Source organism: Pocillopora damicornis, chromosome 2 (assembly GCF_964200805.1).
Source record: "Pocillopora damicornis chromosome 2, jaPocDami1.2, whole genome shotgun sequence".
In the NCBI taxonomy this organism is placed as follows: Eukaryota; Metazoa; Cnidaria; class Anthozoa; order Scleractinia; family Pocilloporidae; genus Pocillopora; species Pocillopora damicornis.
In genome coordinates, this window is record NC_142671.1 from 33,545,284 (window position 1) to 33,570,434 (window position 25,151).

The window sequence follows — 25,151 nt, forward strand, 5'->3', positions numbered from 1 at the left end:
CAATTGTGTGGCTGCAAATGACGATTATATTTTGAAGGACGTAAAACATGCATATATATTTGGAAGTTAATGGTTAAATGTTGTGAAAAAATCAGCAGTGGCACCTCTTTGTTTCACCTCGAAGGTTGTTATTAATTATGAATCGGGATAGCTTTAATTGGTTTAATTCGATTAGTTTAGATCCACCTCATTGTTAATTCAGCGAGTGCGATATCAGTCGAAGTTAGCATAGGAAAAAAGAAACATGTATCTACGGGCCCTTCTGATGTTTTCACTTATGGGCCTTGCAGAAGCTTCAAATCGTTTTTCGGAGCCAGATTTTAAATCTGCTAATTTCGCAAAGGCGATAAACGATCAAAAACTCAACGGGAGTGTCCTCAGAGACTTTGAAGTAGCATCTGAAATATCTTGTCAGTTTGAATGTGTCTCTGAAGATCGATGTTTGCCATACAACTTCCTTCCCATCCACGATAAGGAGACAAGTAGATGTCAGCTAAGTGGCTCGGACCGATTTGTGAGTCAGGTGAATTTTACAAAAGAGGATGGAGCATTATATCGAGGAATACAGGTAACAAAACTGATGAACTCGAATGTCCTCGGTTCGTTAAAGTGTCTTTTCTTTTCGTCTGAATTTATTTCAAACAGGATGCTGCGATTTTCATTACAGTCAGGCTGGTTGTTTCAAGAATTTAATAAGAATGCATTCTTTGTAAACTAGGATCGTTCTATTTCGTGAATAAATGAATAGGAGCTCTTAGATGATGCAGCGATTTTGGTACTGATTACCTTGCATGGTGAGTGAGTAATTACTGGGTTTTGAGGACACATGCTGGGCTTGGAAAGCTTGAGAAGTTGAAATGATTACAACACGATAAAGCGCTTGAAACTCTGGACTTTTGATATATTTTATGTATCTAAGGGGTTTTATCAACCTTTATAAACAACTATTTATTATTATTTTCATATTAAACAAGTTGTTTCACGTCTCAGTTGAGTCAACTGATTCCAAAGAATACAATATCTCCCTAGAGTTATTGGTGCTGAGAAGCACCTGTTATGAAGAAGGCAGAAGTTCTCACCAGAGAAGAAACGAGAACTCCTTACTAGGGCATCCTTTCGTGAAATGAATCTACCTTAAGATGAATCATAATCTAATATAAATTTCCTTTAAAGAGTTAAGGCTGAACAAATGTTGTTAGAAATAACACAGAAGAAGCCAACATAGGAATAAATCTTGAAATAAAGCGGGATGATTTCGTTTTAGGACTATTCAAAACAAAAACTATTTATGTTCTGAGTTTCTTTTTTTTTAAATTTAATACATGACCGACAAGAAGTTTTCAGCTATTATGGAGATTCTCAATGTTTGCTCAATGTCGGCACGTACGCCAGCGTATTGTTTTTCCAGAAAATGTTTATGTTTTCGCTTTTCTAGGTCACTAAAATCCATCAAAAGGGCGATGAGAAAGGTTCAGACTATCGTTTTCTTTAGTAAATATCATCAAAATGATTTTCTTTATGGAGCTAAGATTCCACGAAGGGAGGCACTCGCCGGTGATAATTTGGCTTTGCCTTTGATTTTCATTTTGTGAAAAATTTGTCCTGCCGATCATTTAAAAGCCAAAAAAAATTGGGGTTGCTGAGGCAGTTTCCTCGCTCTTTGCAATTTTGTGTTTTCTTCCTTTATCTCAAATTTGGTCTTATGAATTTTTTTTTTATCAAAAGGTATTAGAAGGGCACAAATATGTTTAACGGTCCAGCAAATCTTGGAAAATTTCATCAAGAGACGCGATCAATCTTGCTCCAAAGATCTCTATGTCCTTTGTCGAAAAACAGTACGTAGTGGAAAAGAACTTCGTATCTGAGCATGCGTAAACTTTCAACTCTGTCACGATCTGTCGCCGCTTGGCAATCTCTCCCACGGTGTTTTCTTTTCGGTTGACCCCTTTTTCAGGCGTAGAAGGCCTGTAAATATTACGGGTGCAGTTTCAGGAAAGCCAAGATTACATTACATAAAAAACTGTTAAACTACTTTTAACACACCTTTTCAAATAACAATCCCGCGATAGTATCGAACCGCCATACTTGTGGACACTTTTTAAGCTCGCACTATGTTTGCAACCAGATCTCGCGCGGTCAAAAAACCCTATGGAGCCTCCTTAAATGAAAAAATCCGTCATCATCCTTTTGATATCTCTTTGTATAATGATTTTCTTTCTTTAATCTTTAGAGCACCTGCGATGAAGATGATCCTTGCAAGGAGAATGAAACTTGTGTTGCTAACTACAAATCAAACACTCATGTTTGCAAGTGTATTAGAGGTAAGTGGAGATCCGCTCGGAGAAAGACAAAAACCATTCTAGGAGAGGGATATACTGAAAATGCCGAGGACAGATGAAACGGGAAGATTAGCACCAGATCAGGCAAGGTTACGAAAGATCAAGTGTGTAACGTCCATTACAAAAACATTTAGAGAGAGAGAGTGAGGGAAAGAGAATATATAATTTTTGTTCTTGTCAAAGCATTTTACTTTCGCGTTTAATTTCTAGGTTGCTTTAAGAACTGTCTAGACTATTATCAAAATGGTTCCAAAACTGACGGTGTGTACTGGGTTTACCCTGATAAAGAAGAACCCTTTCAAGTGCTGTGTGACATGACAACTGATGGTGGAGGATGGACCACCTTTCAAAGGCGCATGGATGGCTCCGTAGACTTTTATGTCGACTGGAAATCATACAAAAAAGGCTTTGGAAATCTGGAGGGCGAGTTTTGGCTCGGAAACGATTATCTTCACCGTCTGACTGCATCTGCCAGCATGGTGTTTCGAATTGATATGGAGGATTATGAAGGCGACCGAAGATTTGCAAAGTATACGACTTTCGCTGTGGCCGGCGAAAGCGATAATTATCGGGTGACAATCGATGGATACCGAGGTACCGGAGGCGATGCATTGCTATCTCTCAATAAGCCTATCAGGTATTGGTTCATAGCAGCTTTCTGTACTTTGCTCTGAGAATCACCAGTAATATAAGGGTAAGTTTTGAAAAGCTCCTGTCCAAGAATTTGGAAGTACGTTTAGGATTGCCGGATCCCTGCACTTAAGCTGATCAACTTTTTTCTACAAATGACAAATCTAAGTTGAAATATCACATTCCGGATGCATCATCGCCGATCAGATATTTCAACTTCCAGTTTATTGCAAACCAGGATTGCTCCTTTCAACATGATGACATCAAATTCATGTTGATACTATTAACTTTAAAAAAAAAAAAAGCGTACTAGATTACAATTCTATGTTCTCAAACTTTCCTGATGGGGGAATCGTTTTATGTGCACTGCTGACAATTAGTGCTCCTTACATATATCCCACCACACAGTGCCATCTGCACTTTACTGACTATGATATGCTGTTAGAAGCATTGTTTCCTCGCTTTTTCTCAGTTTCTTAAGGAATGCCTTTGATATCCTAGAAACATGAGGTTTACAACGAAAGACAAAGATAACGACGTTAAAAGCAGTGGAAACTGCGCGTCAAATAATAAGGGTGGCTGGTGGTATAATAGCTGCCATAACGCCAATCCAAATGGTTTGTATAAGGGTGGAGGTAACGCACAAGGTATTACGTGGGGGTCATTTCGAGGACAAGGATATTCTTTAAAGCACACCGAGATCAAAATTCGACCAGCATGATTTTATTTGTGGTAGCTGCATCCTTAAGCCAATAGTAAACTGTAGCTTCTAATTAAGAATTAAAGATATCTGTTTTGCGTAGAGTTTTAATTTGTGATTATTGCAATATACAAATTTGGTTAACGCGACACATTGTTGGCAGATGGCGCGTTTAGCTGTTGTCTTTCAATGCACTTGGTGGTGATAAACTTTCTTAAATTTTGTCTGTGAAATAGTTTTATTGATTTATCTACGTATGTAGAGCACTTTTTCTGTCTTTGAATTTATGTTACTCCCTCAGTAAGAGAAAGGCACTTTTAATTCGTATTATGAAAACGTTACTTATTTTGTCAGATGAGACTTTCCTAGATATTGATGATGAGCTTAGTTTGAGATTGTTTAATTGAGCGAGTTATTTCGTCACTGAGGCTGGCTTGCAAACGCACTTAAAATAAACATCCGCGGAGCCCTGCAAAATATCTCCCGTCAACTCGATGAAAAGAGACCTGCTACGATTAGCTCGTGTTTCATCTTTTCTCTGGTACCTTACACATACCTCAATTGAAAACCTGTCATCTTTCTTTTCTTAACTGCATCTTTCAATAAATAATTACCTCAAAATATAATTTTAAGTGTCTGCTACATTTCAACAAGAACTTAGATAACTATATAAAAATAACTATGGAGAACGATGTTCTGGACCACGAGACATTTGCTTAAACCCTGAACTCCCTTTGGAGATAGTGCTAAGTTGAATTATGGCCAACAGATCTATAAAGACGCGTAAATCTTAACTCTGTTACAAATCAAGAGAGGAGGGCTCCTCCTACTTTTTTGAAATATTTGCGTCCCTGTTTATCGAAGATTGCTTAATGCTTTTCTAACGTAAAATGGCTGTCAACGCTCTCCCTAAGCGTTACGTTTTGTCTGGAATGATTTTTGTTGGATTCTTTGTTATGTCCGGGCTGAGAGTAAATTTGAATGTCGCTATTGGTGCGATGGTCAATAATCACACGGCTGTGGTGGATGGAGAAATAATCTGCAGGGTAAGTGAAGGTAGCACCTCAGAGAAAACTCGTTCATGTAACACTTCAATCAACTTGGGCTAGATAAAAGTCCTCATACAAACACCAAGAGAAGCTCATAATATAAAAAAAACTCGGGGTCAATTTTTTTAATGTATATCGTTGGTAACGATAGTGAAACGTAGTTAAGCTTAACACTTAGTTAATTATCTTACCACTTTTCGATCCACTTCATTTTTCAATTCACTATTGCTAGCGATCACCGCTTGCAGCCGACCATGACTTATTTTAGCGCTATTGGTTTGTCTCTATTCTATGATTCCATTCTTCCGTAAGCGACCACTTCACGTGGGCCGACCTCAGTACAGGTGCCCTTCGTGTAACAGGACGTTTTAAAAGCCACAAATGTTGGTCGATATACCGTGTGTTTGCCATTCAGTTTGAAAGTAACTTACCAAGAGACACTCTTTTTGCAAGATTTTTTACTTTCAAGATTGCGATGCAATCGTGTAGTTATTCTTTTGGATAAAAACGTGTTTTCCATGACATTACTATCGGGTTTAACATTGTATTTCTAAAGATATCAAATTCCTAAATGTTTATTTTCCTCCAAACAAAAGAAATTATATAAATAACACCTAATCGGTAGTAATGTTTTATCAACGAACTACTTTATGTGATAAAATTGTTACTTCAGAATTGTCTTAACTGTTCTACAGGAAGCGGAATTCAAATGGGAACCTGAACTGAAAGGTAAAAGAAATAAATGAATCAATTAAAATTGATGACGTTAACATTTATAACCAGGCAGTACATAGGCAAGAAGCTTATCTTACAACCACGAAGATCCGTAAAGAGTTCCTATGCTGCATTGCTAAAAATAAATCGTGGCGACAAGATCCTATGGCAGGAAATATTCACATGACAGGCGTCTGACAAGGAAACTACTCACAGTTTAGTGTACATTCGATGGCTATGGTAATGACATTTGTTATGGGACATACCTGTAACGATAAATACCTGGAAATTTCCAGAATGCTGAGACATGCTGACTTGCATAACATGGAACATATGAAACATTATATTAGGTCACTTAATCATAATGTAATAATACTAAAATAGTTGTGTTGTAAGCGTCCAGAATGTTTGAGAATACTTTGTAGAATTATTTCGTAACTCTTGTCGGGAGTGACCGACTGTTTGGAAAGCTATACCGAGGGAAAGCTACTGTGAAATTGTTCCTCTCAAGGAGCATTAAAGGAAACTGTGATTTTTTTGGTCAGTGGTGAGCTGAGATATACCTTGTAGTGGGCTTAAGTAAGTGTATTGAGGATTATTACTGTACTGACCATAGGATTTGCTCCTTATAAAGAATATTATTACAAGTTGTGTAATAAAGCAGTTGAGTCTGTGGGATTGTTATGTTCTTTCTGTCGGTTACATTATGACGCAACACAAGATAACTTCATTTTCTTCCCTTAGGTGTAATTTTAGGATCATTTTATTACGGTTACATGGTGTTCCAAATCCCAGGGGGATGGTTAGCATTACGAGTGGGTGGAGCTCGTCTGTTTGGAGCTGCTGTCATGATCGCCTCATTGTTTACTTTGTTAACTCCCATGGCAACGCGCTGGAACCCAGTTGCACTGATTGTATTAAGAATATTAGAGGGCCTCGTGTTGGTGAGTTAAAATAATAATAATGATGACACTGATAACGATTGAAGTAAAAAAAATTGAAATTAGTACTAGTATTTTAAATGATGCAATTGAAAAAAATCATATTTTAGGAAATTGTCTTAAGCTTCGATATTAAAGTAGTTAGCGACTTACAATAACATATTTCATCAGGGATAAAGTCTCATAAAACTGGGACAATACATACGATTATATTTAGGATTAATACTTAATTTCTTTACCAGGCATTTGACGGAGGAAGGTAATGTGGGGAAAATAGAATTTTGACTTACAGAGGAACTTGAGCCCTTTATTACACCCATTTTGAAATCACTGGTGGTCCCTGTAATCTGATTGGCTCTAATTGATACGATTTATTCACAAATTGCACCATTTTTTGCTTTAAATCGCATCTTTTCTCCAGCCAATGAGGTGGCTACACTAAAAAAAAACAACCAATCAGATTTCAAGGCTTGTTTAAAGTAACCGATCAAATTGCAGGAAAATGAAAGACAAAGAGTGTCATGCGGCAAATTTTGCAACTTTTGTTTCAAAAACTCTTATTTATTCCCCCCAAAAAATGGATGAATTTAATTTCAGACCGGCTCAGTGATACATCAATGAAATATTTGAACTTACCAGGTCCTGTATTTGGGTGATTTCAAAATGGATGTAATAAAGTGGTAATTGAACCTCGTGTCGTGCAATTTTGGTCTGAAATCATACTTGTGATTATAAATCGAACTCGCGCTGGGCGCTCGTTTGATTTTCAAATCACGCGTATGATTTCAGCCCAAACTGCACTCCACTCAGTTCAATTACCATTATGTATCATTAACATATTTAAACGCTTAAAACAAAATGTCAGAATTTGTCCTCTTGGTAAGTAGTTTTGTAGCCAGTGTAACTTTATACGTACAAGTGCGATTTTACAAAAAAATTGTTCTTGTGTAAGGACCACGCCCAACGTTCTCACCATTACCGGTTAGTCTTTGCAAAAGTAATGGCAATTCCTTGGGATATGACTGCAATGAATAAAGGAACTAATTTGTTTACTTCCATGAATGTCAGGGTGTTCTATTTCCTTGTAATCACGCTATGTGGAGTCGATGGGCGCCTTCAGCTGAGAGAACAACTTTAGTGACGGTTTCCATAACAGGTTTGCCCTATAATTATATCTGGTGATTTTCCTTCAACAAAATCTACCCATGCACTCACGCACTTGGACTTTGCTTATCATCTCAGGGGGAAGCATTGGATACCTCCTTACTATGCCTATTACAGGCTTGCTCACCAAATATGGTTTTGATGGGGGCTGGGCCTCCGTATTTTATTGCTTTGGTGAGTATCTGAGCTCAATACAGTATTGTGAAATTTTATCGTTTGGAAGTAATGCGTCAAAGACATATAACGTACGAGTTTTATATGTCACTGACTTCCTTTTCCATTTGAGTTATCGATGATTTAAAAATTATTTCGATTTTGTTTACGTCTTTATCTGAACATTGCAATGTAGCTGCTGCTGCTTTTATTCTTTTGCAATAAACTGCTGTATCTATGCTTAAGACTTGTTTCGATTCTATGAGTTTTAAATAGTTTCTACTCGTGGGTCGATAACGATTTTCGTCATGAAAGTTGGATAAGCTCAAACTGAAGGGCTCGTTAGACCTAAGCTAATCTTTCCTCCCTGTCACTCACACGTGCCTGTAATATCCTGATGTATGCACCCTCTCCTCCCTCCATTCCACTAAAGGGCCTCTTGCCTTAGAAGAGGTGGCTAAACCAGTCAATCAGTCAGTCAGTCAGTCACACAAGAATACTTAAATAGAAGCCGTATCGAAAATGATTTCATGGATTTTTTTTATCAGGTGTGTTTGGTATAGTGTGGTACTTCGTTTGGCTGATGGTTGTCTACGAGTCTCCTGCACTTCACCGGACCATATTAGATGACGAGAAGAGTTTAATACAAGAAACAGCCCTGGACATGTCTAAGGTAGGTCTCGTACATGACCTTTGGTGTACTTCTAAATGGGCAATGTTCCATGCAGTGTTTGTGGTATTCTTGGTTTACATGTATGATCCAGTTCCATGCCATATGATGTTTAGCATGTAGAGCTAATTTATACTAAAGGGATAGCCTATTCTTTAAATGCTTAAGCGAGAACTGGATTATTGGAAATGAGAAAAAAATTAAAAACATGGGAATTCGACTAAGATTCAGATAAGGAAATTTGCCTCGAAACTTAGGTTATTTAATCTCCTCACCTCAATTCCACTCGCTCCCGGTCTCCTCCCCTACCCTCTCCTCCCCTACCCTCTCCTCCCCTACCCTCTCCTCCCCTACCCTCTCCTCCCCTACCCTCTCCATCCCTTCTCCTCCCTCGCGTCTCCACTTCCTCTTTTTGTTCAAGACCTGACCTAAGTGGTCTGGAAAAATAAAATAAATTGTGACTGAATATCCGCGTTTTTCTTAAGTTAGAGACAGTCTTCATGCGTTGATTTTATCTTTTCTACGCATTCTTCTTCAACTTGATTCTGAGTTTCCTTGTCCATTCTATAACGTTACATACATCTTTCCTTTTTTTATGATTATTTTTATCTGATTTAATCCCAACATATAGTACTGTCTTTCTTTCCTCAGGTAGAGAATATTGTAATTCCTTGGAAATCTATCTTACTATCACCACCTGTTTGGGGAATAATTGCGGCCAATTTTGCATTGGATTGGGCGTTTTATATTTTGCTTATATCGATGCCAACTTTTCTACTAGATGTCATGAAAACATCTATCACCAGTGTGAGTTTATAGCACCATGTTAAGAATAGGCCAATTCTAACAGCAGAGCTTTTGTTAGCACATTTACGTACCTGCATTCATTATGAGACCCGCCCAGGCCAGAGTCCGGCTCGGTGAGATGCGAGATGGAAAAAAACGCAAGGAGAAAGGAAAAAAAGACGAGGCCAGTATTATCTATATGCTCAGTCTACACAGTATGACCTCTAGCAAACTATTTTCTTATTCGGCACTCATACTCTATCGTGAAGTAAATAATGGTCCTTGCTAAACTTCTAAACTGGGCTGCTTTCAACTAAAACTAACATCCAGTGTTATTCTTCTTTTCTTATCTTTATTTTCAGATGGGATTCATGGCTGCTTCACCTTTTCTTGTCGAAGGTGTTTGTTCTCCATTGTCTGGCTTAGCAGCAGATGTGCTGAGGAAAAGTACGGTATCTACAAAGAACGTCAGAAGAGTTTTTTACGCTGCTGGTTCGAAAAAAAAAACCGACTCACCAGTCCATATTTTCTATACCTCTAAGTTGGCTAAAGGTTTCTTAGTGACTTGTCTGTGGTAATTGTTAACGATTTTCAGTGAAATGACTGAACTAACTCAACTCGTTTTAACTTCAAGATCCGAAAACGTATGTACTCAATTTTCGTGGTAGATATCCTTATCATAGGGTTGGCTCCAAGTACTAGAAAGATGAAGCGAATCCTATATTTTAATTGGCCTCTCGGTCGGGATCGCCCTCTTTCATCTTGCTGGTTTCATTCTACAAGTTATTAGGCAATTTTTCTATATAACAAGAAAAACGAAAAAACGTGTTCTGGCTGTTTTAGCTAACACAGGGTTACAAACCCCTTTTTCTTCAGAGTGAAAAAAAGGGGATCAGCGATTTGGTGGATTTTTCTCTAATACCTGTTACTCACTTAAGATGACTGGATATAGGTTTCATTCTCGTATCGGTCAATAAAAGCGCAACTTCCAGTCTCCATTACCCCGAGCTTTTTGTGAATTTTGTCTACACCTTAACCGATAATCTATTTCACCTTTCTTCTTGATAATAATGTCATCCTTTTTCTTCTCCAGGCTCCATAGCGAGTGGGTTTTTAGTACTCATAGCTGGTTACTCTTTAAATGTCACGGTGGTTGTTATTTGCATGAGTCTGGCTGGATTGACTACGTCACTGGCATTCCCGGCATACACTGTGAACATGCTAGACATTGCTCCGCGTTACTCGAGTATCATCATGGGCGTTTGTAACACTGTTGGAACTACAGCTGGGTTTGTCAGTCCAACCATAGTGGGATTCATTGCCCAAGATAAGGTTGGTATGGAGTGCATTTCGATTGATTGCAGTTAAACCAAAGCCAAGTAACTACAACGGCCAATCACAGCAAAAGAAAATGTCACAAAGAGCCAATCAGAATTCAGAGTAAAAGCACAAAGCCAATTCATTTTACCTAAGAGCAATCAGTAATGCGATTTATAATACCATGTTTTAATCTGAGGCGAGCAGGGAAACTCAAAAATCGAAATCTTCAGGTGAAAGATTATTTTTCCTTTTTGATGACATTCAGGAACATAGTAACTCTTAAAGCATTGTAAAGTAAGGCAGAAGAGACTTACACTATGCAGTACTTTTCAAGATACGAGCCCTGAGTAGCCCAGCGTTCATGCACTCGACCCGGGCCTCCCGCATAGTCCGCCATATTTGCATTCGGTCTACATCAAATCATAAAAGCTCCTAATGTAAATGCTGTACTCTAAGCTTTCAAAAAAAAAAAATGTTTGACCACATAGCAAAATGCATAACTTCCTTTCCTTCTTTCATAGACTGCTGAAGAGTGGCAAAGGGTCTTTTTGTTAACATTTGTAATTTTACTTGGAGGGACTTTCCTATTTTGCCTTTTGATGTCCGGAGAACGACAGGATTGGGACCAAACTATGAATAAACCAACAGACGAAAACATTAAATCTGAAAGTGCTACTGGTAGCTAGAACAATCCTAGACATAGGTTCTTTGCGTACCTTCGTATACAATATACATATATAATATATATATATAATCATTATTCATCCGCTGGCGGGGAAACGGGGTGGGGAGGTGAGGGGGTTGGAGGATTTGGTTGTTTCACAATACCGTATAACTGATCTTGCCACAGGACTCTGTAATCATCTTACGATCCCCCCTCCCCCTCATTGTGGTAAATTGACCGTCAATGTCCTATACTAGGTAATTTAGTGTTAACAACTGAGTTGAAAACGTAAATTAGCCACCGTAAAGGATAAAAAAGCTGACGTTTCGAGCGTTAGCCCTTCGTCAATCGCTCTGAAGAAGGGCTAACGCTCAAAATGCTCAAAACGCTCAACTCAAATTACCCACTATACTCTCCCACCGACGCAGCATCACGGCTTCTTTAGAAACTTACCCCTTTATTTAATGTCCTATAGTACTTCGTTTATACTTTGCTGGCGACGAATGATTCCGCCTCCGTTTCCTATGAAAACCGTGCGATTCTCCACCCCAAAAACCTCTGCCTCTTACCCTAACCCATCCCAGGTGATAAATAACGAGTGGTTCTTGAGCAATTTTCTGAGTTGGTTAATCCAGCCAATCCGTGGTGAGGAAACCAGTTTGTACGTTATTCAATAAAGTTTTCCTTTGTTGTGCAAAATAGAGTTGAGATGCAAAATGAATGTGTTCTGCAAAAGTGTGTAGAACTTTCCCGCGAGGGAACCTCTTAGTTAACATTTGTCAAGGTTTATATTTGAACTTTTTTTCTAATTAAACTCTCCGTTTGTTATTTGTTTTGTTTTGTTTTTTTATCATTGTATATTCTCTATCAAATCTAAGGTGTTGCATTTTAAGATGTTCCGACGGGCGCCACCTGTAATCCACCATGTTAAAACCTCAAGCAAACTACTTCAAAATGGCTAAATGCTTTTTTATGACATACGGTTTAAAATACATCTATACTACCTTACTCTTTGATAAATAAAATGAAAAATGATCAATGGAGCACTAATGAAATATGATACGTCTTCTCATACAGTATTTGGTATTGTATTGTTACTTAATGTTTTTAACTGTGTAGTTATGATTAATTAATGAAATTCAAATTTGCGCTGCTAAGTAGCGCGAATTGATCGGCGTATCTATGTATCTTGTTTCATGCGGACAGCGTAGTAGTTCTATGCATCTCCCTGTCAGAGATTGCACTCCGCTGGACAAAACTTTTAGTTCTATGAGGACTATCTTCGGGCATAATTTAAATCAAGTGCACCATGTTGTAAGTATTGTCAGATACGCTGTAAATATTTTTACAAGGATTTAGTGGCCTTGATTTAAAAGAATGGCACCTTGTTCGGATGGGATTCCGAAGAGGTACGTCCTTCCCGTCTTAGTGTTTTGGGGTTTCTTTACAATGTACGCGTTGCGAACCAATCTGAATGTGGCCATCGGAGCAATGGTCAAAAACCACACAGTTGTCATCGATGGAGTCGAGACAGAAAAGGTAGATAACGCTACTCTTACTTGAATCCCTTGATTCAAAATTTTATTACGCTACATAATTAGAGAAAGACAACTCGCAGACTGATCATGGAATAGAAACCGACAAGAAGGTAAAGGTCTGTGGTCCGTTGTTTCGCGACTCAAGGGATTTTTTCAAGTAGAGAAGGCCAGGGTCTTGAGTTTTCCGAATAAATTTAACACCCGCCGTGAGCGACTTTACACGTGCGGGTGGCATTTTTAAAAATGATAAATTCAAGTTTTCATATCACCGAAATCAAATAACCACACAGTAACGAAGACTGCTGCTTGTAAAAGAGGGAAGAATCTTCGCCTGTTAAATAAAGTAAGCTTTCAGAGCGTGCACTCAGATTGCGTGGTATTAAATAATCAACTAAATTCTCTAACATGTAAGGAAGTATCAATGACACTGTAAAAAGCAATGCCAACAAAATTTTGTTGTTTCTCTTGCATCAAATTGACACCACCGACTTTGATACTGATTTTATGACCGCAAGGATCGCGAAATATATTTCCAAGATCGTGGTCACGGCAAAAATCCTTGCCAATCCGGTCGCCCATAGCAAGGCTGGAATAAACAAGTGATAAACGCATTTAAACTTTACCCAACTTGTTTCGTCGTCAAGTTCTTTTTCTGGCTTTTTTTTTCCCAGGAGGCAGAATTTAAGTGGAGCTCAAAATTACAAGGCAAGATTAATTTGAAATTGTCGTTGTTCTGTGTTGACGTATGGTATATATATAGAGAATAATACATGGCTGCGCGTAGATATGGAATTTCTTATAGTGTGTTCAACTCGAGTTCAACACAAGAAATTCCATCCTACAAGCAGCCATGTAATATGTTGCATATGACATGGAAGCAACAAGCCTATAAGGAAAATCCTTGTAAAACTCCGCAGTTTACATGATAAAGTTCTTTAACGATTCTTGTTACACTCAACCTCACTTCCTTTACGGATAATAATAAGTTGTGTCACTATACTCACAGGGGTGGTACTGGGTTCGTTTTATTACGGCTACGTTGCGTTGCAAATCCCCGGAGGCTGGCTTGCCTTAAAACTCGGAGGAACACGCCTGTTCGGTTCAGCGGTGCTGACGGCTTCGGTCTTAACATTATTAACCCCGTTAGCTTCCAGAGCAAGTGTGGTGCTTCTTATTGTTGTACGAGTTTGTGAAGGATTGGTTCTGGTTAGTATTAGTTTTAATTACCGAATTCATAAACGAAATAACGCACGATGGAAAAGTAACAATCCTAGATGCAATTCTGATTTTATCAATAAGCAAGTGGGTTATGTGTTAGTTTTATTTGAGTGGTCCTGTTGAAGTGACCGTTCAATACAGTTAACTAAAAGACACAATGCTAACAGGCCGTTGGGACTCGGTCAAAGATGACCGCGACCGCTCAAGAGGTGACCGCTTTTTGAAGATGAAAATTGCAGTAACTAAGCGGAAAAACTTAGGACTTTGACAACTGACCACATAGTACATGGTGACCGCTAAATACAATGCGCCCTAAGGCTCGACTCTACAAAGACTATAAGCTCCCACGTTACCTCAGACTTCCTTTTTTTTTCATCTCTAATCTGCCTCTCTAGCCACAAATGAGCTTTTACCTGGTTTCTGACACATATTTGCCAACTATTAGGGAGTATTGTTTCCTTGTAACCACGCTATCTGGAGCAAATGGGCACCAAGCATGGAGAGAACTACTTTAGCCACTATAGCAGTCACAGGTACTTTTCAAACCCGTTCATTTATCATTGATTTGTTTTATGGATCGTTGAAAATTGGTCTAAAAAAAATTGTTTTCTTGGATGGAATTATACCGAAGAGACAAGAATATAATTAACCACTGGCGTAGCACATTGATGAAGGATGCAAAAGATCGGCATGGATTTCAAATGATAATCTTGAGAAATCTACTCCTAAATTTTTACGTGAAGCACAGGTCGCAACGAACTTCCTTCTGCTGGTCTCCCACTCAATTTTTGGCAAGTTGGTAAAGAAATAAAGATATTTCAAATCGTTTCCTCCAGCTTGGTTTTTTTCTTCTTTTAATGGTTTTCCCATGGTTGGAACAAAATGTTTTCAAAAATGCAAAACTTGACATTTCTGATTAAAGGTTGCACTGTTGGCAGTATAGTAACAATGCCGATTTCTGGGTTGTTAACAAGATATGATCTTGATGGTGGATGTCCAGCTGTGTTCTATGCATTTGGTAAGAAAAATGTTTAAGATATACAAATAATCCTTAGATTGCTTTGCTTAATCAGGCAAATAAAAAAAGATGAACCAATTCTCTAAGGCCTCAAACCGGATTCAACAGTCAAAGGAAGAAGATAGATTGACATCTATGAAAGTTGGGGTAGGCAGTGGCGGTTTTGTTCGTAAATTTCTTAGGAAGTAGTGTTTGATTTTGCCTCACTGTTAGTTTTGCCTAAAGTGCTGTCGCGGGAGGTCTTAACCAGAATAGTTTAATTCCGCTGAATTCGTTTACAAGGCAAACGGAAGTCATTATTCGGAGTCGTGCACAAGAAGACTGACGTTCTGATTGAAAACAAAGTAAAAGTACAAGGCGCGTAGATTGCTTGAAAAAGGAAGAATTGGTATTTTTAAGGAAACATTCTCAGTGCAAACGACGACTTACGATTCTATCTGAACTAGAAATGACTTTCATGAGATATAGATATCCCAACTGACAAAGCTCAGACTGTCCCTCATCATCCTCCTACTTTCTTTTTTTGCCATTTCTACCTTTTTTTACATTTCAAAGCACATTAGAGAATAGCAACAACTTTTCTTTCAGCCTGGCCCGACCGAAATTAGTTTACTTTTGTAATGTACACATAATCTTTTGTACGATTTACTTTTACTCGGCTCATTTTCTTCGTCTCAGATGGGATTTGCGGCTGCCGCTCCGTTTGTTTTCAAATCTTTAACTTGTCCCTTGGCGGGAGTCACCGCTGACCTTCTCAGGCGGAATATTCTTTCTACCAAGACGGTGAGACGCGTGTTCTACACAACAGGTATAGCACAATTTTTAAAAGTGGGAAATGGTAAAGCATAATCCCAGTGGTATCAGGCGAAATGCTCGCGAAATGGTCCTGAAGTAAGAAACCGTTATAGCAGACCTGAAACGTCTTTTGAGTTACATGGTGGATGGCATAAACATTAGGTCTTCGTTATAGTGTAAATAGTTTTCATTATCCTGCGTCCTGTACGTACGCCTTTACTCCTTTTGTCAGAAGTTGATCACCTTGATGAACTCTATGCAAATAAAATTGCTTTCTCGTAAATATGAGATTCAAACCAACACATACATTTTTTCTTGACGTGGAATGCCACAGGAATAGCCAATAAAACGAAAACAGTCTTTAATTAACCAAGACATCTAACTGACGATCCTCCGCTTGCCAAGTATACCGGATACTTTGTATATGATCGCATTTTGTTTTGCAGGTGCAGTTACCGGTGGACTATTTATTCTAATAGCGGGCTATTTCAAGAATCCTGATGCTGTGATAGGTTGCATGTGCGTTAGCGGAACTGCCCTCAGATTGGTTTATGCGGGCTTCCAAGTAAACATGTTAGATATAGCGCCGAGAAACGCGTCTATCGTCATGGGCATCGTGAACGCGGCTAGTAACACCGCTGGCTTTCTCAGTCCCATGTTGGTTGGGTTCATAACGCATCACAAGGTTCGATCCACTAAATAGCTTTGCTCGGCTGATAGTATCACTCTGTTGTGTGTCTTTTCCATGTGTGTCATGGTACTCCTCCCTCCCGTGTACTAGAGGTTTATTTACGAGTTCTCAACCAGCGCACTCTTCGCGCCGTTAAAGAGATGAACGGGGATATCACAAGTTAACGAAGTGTATTCTTTTTATGTAATTGATTAATTGGTAACAACTGTCTACTCTGCCTGGAATACGATGGATTTAAAAATTATGATGATTACAAAAAATATGATGAGAAAGGTCTATTTAAGATCCCCTCTAGGGGCTTCTTCGCGTCGTTTAAGAGATGAACAGTGATATCACAACTTGAGGGAGTGTATTTCCTTTTATGCCATAGATAATATATAATAACTTTCCATTCTACCTGGTGTGTGATGATTATAATAATAAAGATTATGAAGGTTTATTTTCAAGACCTCACCCAGCGCATTCCTTGCACCGTTAAAGAGATCAATTAGGATCTCACAAGTTAAGGGAGGGGGTTTCTATCATGTAGTTGATAATTCATAACAACCGTCCACTCTATCTGGGGTATTATGGTTATTATGATAATGATTATAAAGATTTGCTTACAAGTTCTCAACAAGCTCATTCTTTGCGCTGTTTAAGAGATATATAAGGATATCACAAGTTATGGGAGTGTATTCTTTTACGTTTTAATTGATAACAACTGTCCGCTCTGCCTGGGGTATGATGATTACAAAAATTCTGATGAAAAAGGTTTATTTACAAGATCCCCTCTAGGGGCTTTTGCGTCGTTAAAGAGATGAATAAGGATATCACAATTTAAGGGAGTGTATTTCCTTTTATGTCATTGATAATTTTAAAACAACTGTCCACTCTACCTGGCGTATGATGATTATAATAATAATGATGATAAATGTTTATTTACAACACTTGCCGAGTGCATTCTTCGCTTATTTAGAGCGTAAAAGAAATTGTTGCAAACTATTTCTTCACTTTAAGAATGTATTTTCACCTGCTAACCTAGCTAGGTCGCCGCTCGAAGTCAAAGAAATTTCCACATTAGTTCAGACAAAGCTTTCCATGGGGAATGAACATGAATCTGTGGATATTTAATCTCGTCTGTTCAGCTGTTTACGGCATAAACCGAATTTCAGAGCCAGATTTGAAAGCTGTTAGCTTTGCCGAAAAGATAGCAGGACAAAAGCTGAACGGAAGCCTGATAAAAGAAATAGATGTGGATTCGGAAAGTTCCTGTCAGTTTTAGTGTCTGGATGAAGAGCGATGTCAGTCTTACAACTTTGGAACCCAAAAGGGCGACTCAGGGAAATTCAAATGTCAGCTAAGCGACTCTGATCGATTTGTTGGATTTGCTAACTTTACCGAGGTTGAAAATTTCATTTACAGAGGAATAAAGGTATGCTAAATCTGTCTTTGTGCATCAAAAATTAATTAATTGCACCTCAATGTTTGAATCTTTATGTTCATAATCGTAGCTGTAGCTCTATTTCAGCGCCATGCATGATTCTTTCTGAAGCTGTGCCCCACTTAACATGGCTAGGAATTAGCGCGGCATTTCGATTGATCGATTGCGTTCGGGTGCAAGGAAGCGACAGCAGGTAGTTGCTGGTTAAGACAGGAGCGAGGTTGTTTCACATCATGGGGGTGAACTTGCAACGGTAGAAGTTGAGCGAACTTGAAATGGCGCGAAACCTCTTTAAATTACATGGCACCCTCGGGCACAGGACTTACAAAATTGTTTAACACAATGAAAAACGTTCAAATGTCGTACAATTTCTTAAGTGTCATAACTTTCATTCTTGGAATATTCAAAATAGAAAACCGTTCATGCACTGAGTCTCTATCTTCCTGCATATAAAATCGACGAAAGAACTTAAAATTAAAAAAAGACAAAACATTTTTATCAATGTTTGAAAAAACATACGTTTCTCTATTTTCCTTCCCTAATGTTAGAGCATTTGCGAAGGTGAACCGTGCAAAGAAAACGAATTATGTGTCGCAAGCTACACATCAAAACCTCACTTGTGTAAGTTTATCAGAGGTAAGTGGAGACCCGGTAGATTTTTGTAGTTTGAAAGAAGCCCATGTCCTAATTAATCAAGGGATACGTTGTCATATGTTACCTCGATACAGGACAGCAATGTTCTGAATGTTACTTTACGTAATCAATATGGTGCTCAGTTAACACAGTAGGAAGTTTTTCAAATACTAATAACTATGGGGCTTGGGAAAAATACCACACAACTCGCAAAATATTGCGCGTATTATATTGCGCGTATACTATCGACTAAAGTGTATTCATAACAGACGGTAACTTGACTACTTGCTGTTTACATTTAAAGATTGCCCCAAGAGCTGTCTTGACTATTATCAAAATGGTTCCAAAACTGACGGTGTGTACCGGGTTTACGCTGATGAAGAAGAACCCTTTCAAGTGCTGTGTGACATGACAACTGATGGCGGAGGCTGGACCACCTTTCAAAGGCGCATGGATGGCTCTGTAGACTTTTATGTCGCCTGGGAATCGTACAAAAAAGGCTTTGGAAATCTGGTGGGCGAGTTTTGGCTCGGAAACGGTTATCTTCACCGTCTGACTGCATCTGCTAAAATGGTGTTTCGAATCGATATGGAGGATTACGAAGGTCATCGAAGATTTGCCGAGTACACGACTTTCTCCGTGGCCGACGAAAGCGATAATTATCGGGTGACAATCGATGGATACCGAGGCACCGCAGGTGACTCATTATCTTCAATTCAGCCCATCAGGTATGTGGCTGACAATTCGTTTGCCGATGTTAGAAGAATAAAAATTGACATTGAGAAATTTATCAGTGGAGTGCTTCTGCTCAAGAATGCGTGACTTACCGTTCACTTGACGAAGTTGAAGATCCTTAAACTTAACTTTATAAACTTCTCCTTTGCCTCATGTTTTAGGAACAACTTCATGTATATTATTGACCATGACTGCCCTTTTTAAATTGGTCATTGACATTGACATTGCTCCTTGCAGCATGATTTACTTTTTGTGCACTGCTTTGTACACAGATTTCCATGTTTTCCTTCTTCGCTTTCCTTCTCATGCCTTCAGCAACATTGCTACCCACCCAGCTTCTTGTCATTTTTTCACGAAGTTGTTGTTGTTTTTCTTTTTTTCAATTTAGAAATATGAACTTTACAACCAGAGACAGAGACAATGACGCTAGTGACGTTGGAAACTGTGCAGAGTATTTTAGAGGTGGCTGGTGGTATAATAGCTGCCACAGGGCAAATCCAAATGGCTTGTACCAAGGCGGAAGTCACGCACAAGGAGTTACTTGGATCTCATTTCGAGGACTAGATTATTCGCTTAAGCGCACTGAGATCAAACTTCGACCAGCATGATTTTTTAATTGTAGAAATTGCGTCTTTAAGCTCTCAGCCACATATGTATGTAACTGTATCTTTCACGAACTAGAGACATCTATCAAGCCTACAGTGATTCTCTGTTAGCTTTTGATGATTGTTATATTTCCTTTAGCGGGGTGGCATCAACCGAGACGGAGTTTTATCGCGTTTAATTATGAGGATGCTGCAAGTTTTATTTACTGCAGTGCAGTAGGACAAACGCAAACAAATAGATTAGTAATTTTAAACTGGATCATTTCAGCTTCCGACTTGTCTCTCCTGAGCCAACTTATAAAGTTTGTAATCGATTTTTGGTAGCAATGTATGGAAATGAGTTGAATGTTCATAGAGTCCACCTGGGTGCTATAAAAGTTGTTCCTCGACGAAGTCATCAGTTGGTATCGCATAATTTGTTTTTCTCGAGCCCTTGTTTTAACAAAATAAATTATTAAATACAAAAAAAGGCGAAATATACCACACGATATGGAGAAATTCCTGAAATGAGTTCACTAATCTTTTTCCAATCTTACTACTGCCTTCATTTAGCAGAATTGCGCTAATTCGGCTTGCTTTTGCTAAGGTGATACAGCTATCTTTTTTTTTTGTCGTCCGAGCAAGCAGTAGAGGTCATAATTGTGACTGGAGGTGTCCTCCGAAACAAGTTCTGGTCTAATAGAGGTTTAGATCTGACTACTGGCTAGAAGTACTGTGCAAGCTTTACAGCGTGGCTGGTCACGCAAACTCTGAAAAAGTAGTAGCCCTCCTGTTGCTAACTACGAGTTTTTCTGGAAATCCCGTTGGTGCGCTACGAGTTAACAAGTAAGTAAAAAAGAAAAAAAAAAAAAAAAAAGAAACAGAGAAATTGCAGAGGGTATGTCCAGTAAGGCCTGATGTCTGTGTAGTGTTCTCCTAATTCTGATAAAAGTCACGCTCTCGTGTGTAACATCCTGTTTACCTGAAGTTAAGGATTCACCATGGCTGATGACGACTACGAGAGACTAGTGCCACTCTACTCCCGGCCAAAACTCGTAGTCGTAGTCAGATCTAAATTACTCTAATATCCGAGAGGCAATGGTTCGATTGCCGTCGTAACCTTATCATTTTAGGCTTCTCTGCTATTGCTAAAATTGCAGGTCATTTCCTCCTGTAATCCTAATGCCGTTGTGTGGTTCGATGCCAAGACAATAACCAAATTAACAATTGTGTGGCTGCAAATGACGATTATATTTTGAAGGACGTAAAACATGCATATATATTGGGAAGTTAATGATTGAATGTTGTGAAAAAATTAGCAGTGGCACCTCTTTGTTTCAACTCGAAGGTTGTTATTAATTATGAATCGGGATAGCTTTAATTGGTTTAATTCGATTAGTTTAGATCCACCTCATTGTTAATTCAGCGAGTGCGATATCAGTCGAAGTTAGCATAGGAAAAAAGAAACATGTATCTACGGGCCCTACTGATGTTTTCAGTTATGGGCCTTGCAGAAGCTTCAAATCGTTTTTCGGAGCCAGATTTTAAATCTGCTAATTTCGCAAAGGCGATAAACGATCAAAAACTCAACGGGAGTGTCCTCAGAGACTTTGAAGTAGCATCTGAAATATCTTGTCAGTTTGAATGTGTCTCTGAAGATCGATGTTTGTCATACAACTTCCTTCCCATCCACGATAAGGAGACAAGTAGATGTCAGCTAAGTGGCTCGGACCGATTTGTGAGTCAGGTGAATTTTACAAAAGAGGATGGAGCATTATATCGAGGAATACAGGTAACAAAACTGATGAACTCGAATGTCCTCGGTTCGTTAAAGTGTCTTTTCTTTTCGTCTGAATTTATTTCAAACAGGATGCTGCGATTTTCATTACAGTCAGGCTGGTTGTTTCAAGAATTTAATAAGAATGCATTCTTTGTAAACTAGGATCGTTCTATTTCGTGAATAAATGAATAGGAGCTCTTAGATGATGCAGCGATTTTGGTACTGATTACCTTGCATGGTGAGTGAGTAATTACTGGGTTTTGAGGACACATGCTGGGCTTGGAAAGCTTGAGAAGTTGAAATGATTACAACACGATAAAGCGCTTGAAACTCTGGACTTTTGATATATTTTATGTATCTAAGGGGTTTTATCAACCTTTATAAACAACTATTTATTATTATTTTCATATTAAACAAGTTGTTTCGCGTCTCAGTTGAGTCAACTGATTCCAAAGAATACAATATCTCCCTAGAGTTATTGGTGCTGAGAAGCACCTGTTATGAAGAAGGCAGAAGTTCTCACCAGAGAAGAAACGAGAACTCCTTACTAGGGCATCCTTTCGTGAAATGAATCTACGTTAAGATGAATCATAATCTAATATAAATTTCCTTTAAAGAGTTAAGGCTGAACAAATGTTGTTAGAAATAACACAGAAGAAGCCAACATAGGAATAAATCTTGAAATAAAGCGGGATGATTTCGTTTTAAAAAACAAAAACTTTTTATGTTCTGAGTTTCTTTCTTTTAAAATTTAATACATGACCGACAAGAAGTTTTCAGCTATTATGGAGATTCTCAATGTTTGCTCAATGTCGGCACGTACGCCAGCGTATTGTTTTTCCAGAAAATGTTTATGTTTTCGCTTTTCTAGGTCACTAAAATCCATCAAAAGGGCGATGAGAAAGGTTCAGACTATCGTTTTCTTTAGTAAATATCATCAAAATGATTTTCTTTATGGAGCTAAGATTCCACGAAGGGAGGCGCTCGCCGGTGATAACTTGGCTTTGCCTTTGATTTTCATTTTGTGAAAAATTTGTCCTGCCGATCATTTAAAAGCCAAAAAAAATTGGGGTTGCTGAGGCAGTTTCCTCGCTCTTTGCAATTTTGTGTTTTCTTCCTCTATCGCAAATTTGGTCTTATGAATTTTTTTTTTTATCAAAAGGTATTAGAAGGGCACAAATATGTTTAACGGTCCAGCAAATCTTGGGAAATTTCATCAAGAGACGCGATCAATCTTGCTCGAAAGATCTCTATGTCCTTTGTCGAAAAACAGTACGTAGTGGAATAGAACTTCGTATCTGAGCATGCGTAAACTTTCTACTCTGTCACGATCTGTCGCCTCTTGGCAATCTCTCCCACGGTGTTTTCTTTTCGGTTGACCCCTTTTTCAGGCGTAGAAGGCCTGTAAATATTACGGGTGCAGTTTCAGGAAAGCCAAGATTACATTACATAAAAACTGTTAAACTACTTTTAACACACCTTTTCAAATAACAATCCCGCGATAGTATCGAACCGCCATACTTGTGGAAACTTTTTAAGCTCGCACTATGTTTGCACCCAGATCTCGTGCGGTCAAAAAACCCTATGGAGCCTCCTTAAATGAAAAAATCCGTCATCATCCTTTTAATATCTCTTTGTATAAAGATTTTCTTTATTTATTTTTTAGAGCACCTGCGAGGAAGATGATCCTTGCAAGGAGAATGAAACTTGTGTTGCTAACTACAAATCAAACACTCATGTTTGCAAGTGTATTAGAGGTAAGTGGAGATCCGCTCGGAGAAAGACAAAAACCACTCTAGGAGAGGGATATACTGAAAATGCCGAGGACAGATGAAACGGGGAGATTAGCACCAGATGAGGCAAGGTTACGAAAGATCAAGTGTGTAACGTCCATTACAAAAACATTTAGAGAGAGAGAGTGAGGGAAAGAGAATATATAATTTTTGTTATTGTCAAAGCATTTTACTTTCGCGTTTAATTTCTAGATTGCCCCAAGAACTGTCTAGACTATCATCAAAATGGTTCCACAACTGACGGTGTGTACTGGGTTTACCCTGATAAAGAAGAACCCTTTCAAGTGCTGTGTGACATGACAACTGATGGTGGAGGATGGACCACCTTTCAAAGGCGCATGGATGGCTCTGTAGACTTTTATGTCGACTGGAAATCATACAAAAAAGGCTTTGGAAATCTGGAGGGCGAGTTTTGGCTCGGAAACGATTATCTTCACCGTCTGACTGCATCTGCCAGCATGGTGTTTCGAATTGATATGGAGGATTATGAAGGCGACCGAAGATTTGTAAAGTATACGACTTTCGCTGTGGCCGGCGAAAGCGATAATTATCGGGTGACAATCGATGGATACCGAGGTACTGGAGGCGATGCATTGCTATCTCTCAATAAGCCTATCAGGTATTGGTTCATAGCAGCTTTCTGTACTTTGCTCTGAGAATCACCAGTAATATAAGGGTAAGTTTTGAAAAGCTCCTGTCCAAGAATTTGGAAGTACGTTTAGAATTGCCGGATCCCTGCACTTAAGCTGATCAACTTTTTTCTACAAATGACAAATCTAAGTTGAAATATCACATTCCGGATGCATCATCGCCGATCAGATATTTCAACTTCCAGTTTATTGCAAACCAGGATTGCTCCTTTCAACATGATGACATCAAATTCATGTTGATACTATTAACTTTAAAAAAAAAAAAAGCGTACTAGATTACAATTCTATGTTCTCAAACTTTCCTGATGGGGGAATCGTTTTATGTGCACTACTGATAATTAGTGCTCCTTACATATATCCCACCACACAGTGCCATCTGCACTTTACTGACTATGATATGCGGTTAGAAGCATTGCTTCCTCGCTTTTTCTCAGTTTCTTACGGAATGCCTTTGATATCCTAGAAACATGAGGTTTACAACGAAAGACAAAGATAACGACGTTAAAAGCGGTGGAAACTGTGCGTTAAACAATAAGGGTGGCTGGTGGTATAATAGCTGCCATAACGCCAATCCAAATGGTTTGTATAAAGGCGGAGGTAACGCACAAGGTATTACGTGGGAGTCATTTCGAGGACAAGGATATTCTTTAAAGCACACCGAGATCAAAATTCGACCAGCATGATTTCATTTGTGGTAGCTGCATCCTTAAGCCAATAGTAAACTGTAGCTTCTAATTAAGAATTAAAGATATCTGTTTTGCGTAGAGTTATAATTCTTAATTTAATTTGTGATTATTGCAATATACAAGTTTGGTTAACGCGACATATTGTTGGCAGATGGCGCGTTTAGCTGTTGTCTTTCAACGCTCTTGGTGGTGATAAACTTTCTTAAATTTTGTTTGTGAAATAGTTTTATTGATTTATCTACGTGTGTAGAGCACTTTTTCTGTCTTTGAATTTATGTCACTCCCTCAGTAAGAGAAAGGCACTTTTAATTCGTATTATGAAAACGTTACTTATTTTGTCAGATGAGACTTTCCTAGATATTGATGATGAGCTTAGTTTTAATTAAACGTTTTAATGTCTCAGTGATTGTTTAATTGAGCGAGTTATTTCGTCACTGAGGCTGGCTTGCAAACGCACTTAAAATAAACATCCGCGGA

General features: G+C 38.6%; 6 protein-coding genes across 12 annotated transcripts in view; all 6 read left to right on the forward strand.

The window, feature by feature from the left end:
* LOC113669999 (vesicular glutamate transporter 3-like) overlaps window positions 1–25,151 on the forward strand; it is a 51,814-nt gene that overhangs the window by 8,821 nt on the left and 17,842 nt on the right. The window contains exons 1-6 of one of the 5 annotated variants that reach the window (XM_089197999.1): window positions 12,305–12,444; window positions 12,560–12,669; window positions 13,340–13,373; window positions 13,675–13,874; window positions 14,332–14,419; window positions 14,809–14,904. In XM_089197999.1, the coding sequence (XP_089054125.1) occupies window positions 12,580–12,669; window positions 13,340–13,373; window positions 13,675–13,874; window positions 14,332–14,419; window positions 14,809–14,904 (508 nt within the window). In that variant the 5' untranslated portion in view covers window positions 12,305–12,444; window positions 12,560–12,579. Of the gene's footprint in view, window positions 1–12,294; window positions 12,670–13,339; window positions 13,374–13,674; window positions 13,875–14,331; window positions 14,420–14,808; window positions 14,905–25,151 lie in introns of those variants that run through there. The other 4 variants (XM_089198000.1, XM_089197998.1, XM_089197996.1 and 1 more) reach the window with 4 other exon arrangements.
* LOC149050966 (ficolin-1-like) lies at window positions 245–4,029 on the forward strand. The gene is made up of 4 exons (XM_089198017.1): window positions 245–568; window positions 2,231–2,321; window positions 2,550–2,976; window positions 3,471–4,029. Exons 1-4 carry the CDS (start codon window positions 245–247, stop codon window positions 3,688–3,690), a joined length of 1,062 nt encoding a protein of 353 aa, XP_089054143.1. The 3' UTR covers window positions 3,691–4,029.
* Window positions 4,302–11,955, forward strand: LOC149050967 (vesicular glutamate transporter 2-like). 2 transcript variants are annotated; one of them, XM_089197994.1, is made up of 10 exons: window positions 4,305–4,715; window positions 5,414–5,447; window positions 6,177–6,376; window positions 7,442–7,529; window positions 7,616–7,711; window positions 8,239–8,363; window positions 9,012–9,167; window positions 9,509–9,638; window positions 10,240–10,478; window positions 10,988–11,955. In XM_089197994.1, the coding sequence occupies exons 1-10, from the start codon at window positions 4,560–4,562 to the stop codon at window positions 11,150–11,152; spliced, it is 1,389 nt and encodes a 462-aa protein (XP_089054120.1). In that variant the 5' UTR covers window positions 4,305–4,559; the 3' UTR covers window positions 11,153–11,955. The 2 variants fall into 2 exon arrangements, with proteins under 2 accessions (XP_089054121.1, XP_089054120.1); XM_089197995.1 differs by lacking the exon at window positions 9,012–9,167 and having other exon boundaries at window positions 4,302–4,715.
* On the forward strand, window positions 14,551–17,557 carry LOC149050968 (vesicular glutamate transporter 2.1-like). Its single transcript, XM_089198013.1, has 4 exons — window positions 14,551–15,051; window positions 15,583–15,712; window positions 16,146–16,384; window positions 17,419–17,557. The coding sequence occupies exons 1-4, from the start codon at window positions 14,974–14,976 to the stop codon at window positions 17,479–17,481; spliced, it is 510 nt and encodes a 169-aa protein (XP_089054139.1). The 5' UTR covers window positions 14,551–14,973; the 3' UTR covers window positions 17,482–17,557.
* On the forward strand, window positions 16,409–20,991 carry LOC113670008 (ficolin-1-like). Of its 2 annotated transcripts, none has more exons than XM_089198012.1 (3): window positions 16,409–17,804; window positions 18,751–19,174; window positions 19,570–20,991. In XM_089198012.1, exons 2-3 carry the CDS (start codon window positions 18,855–18,857, stop codon window positions 19,787–19,789), a joined length of 540 nt encoding a protein of 179 aa, XP_089054138.1. In that variant the 5' UTR covers window positions 16,409–17,804; window positions 18,751–18,854; the 3' UTR covers window positions 19,790–20,991. The 2 variants fall into 2 exon arrangements, with proteins under 2 accessions (XP_089054138.1, XP_089054137.1); XM_089198011.1 differs by lacking the exon at window positions 16,409–17,804 and adding an exon at window positions 17,827–18,449.
* LOC113670056 (ficolin-2) lies at window positions 21,212–24,751 on the forward strand. Its single transcript, XM_089198007.1, has 4 exons — window positions 21,212–21,557; window positions 23,212–23,302; window positions 23,531–23,957; window positions 24,452–24,751. Exons 1-4 carry the CDS (start codon window positions 21,234–21,236, stop codon window positions 24,669–24,671), a joined length of 1,062 nt encoding a protein of 353 aa, XP_089054133.1. The 5' UTR covers window positions 21,212–21,233; the 3' UTR covers window positions 24,672–24,751.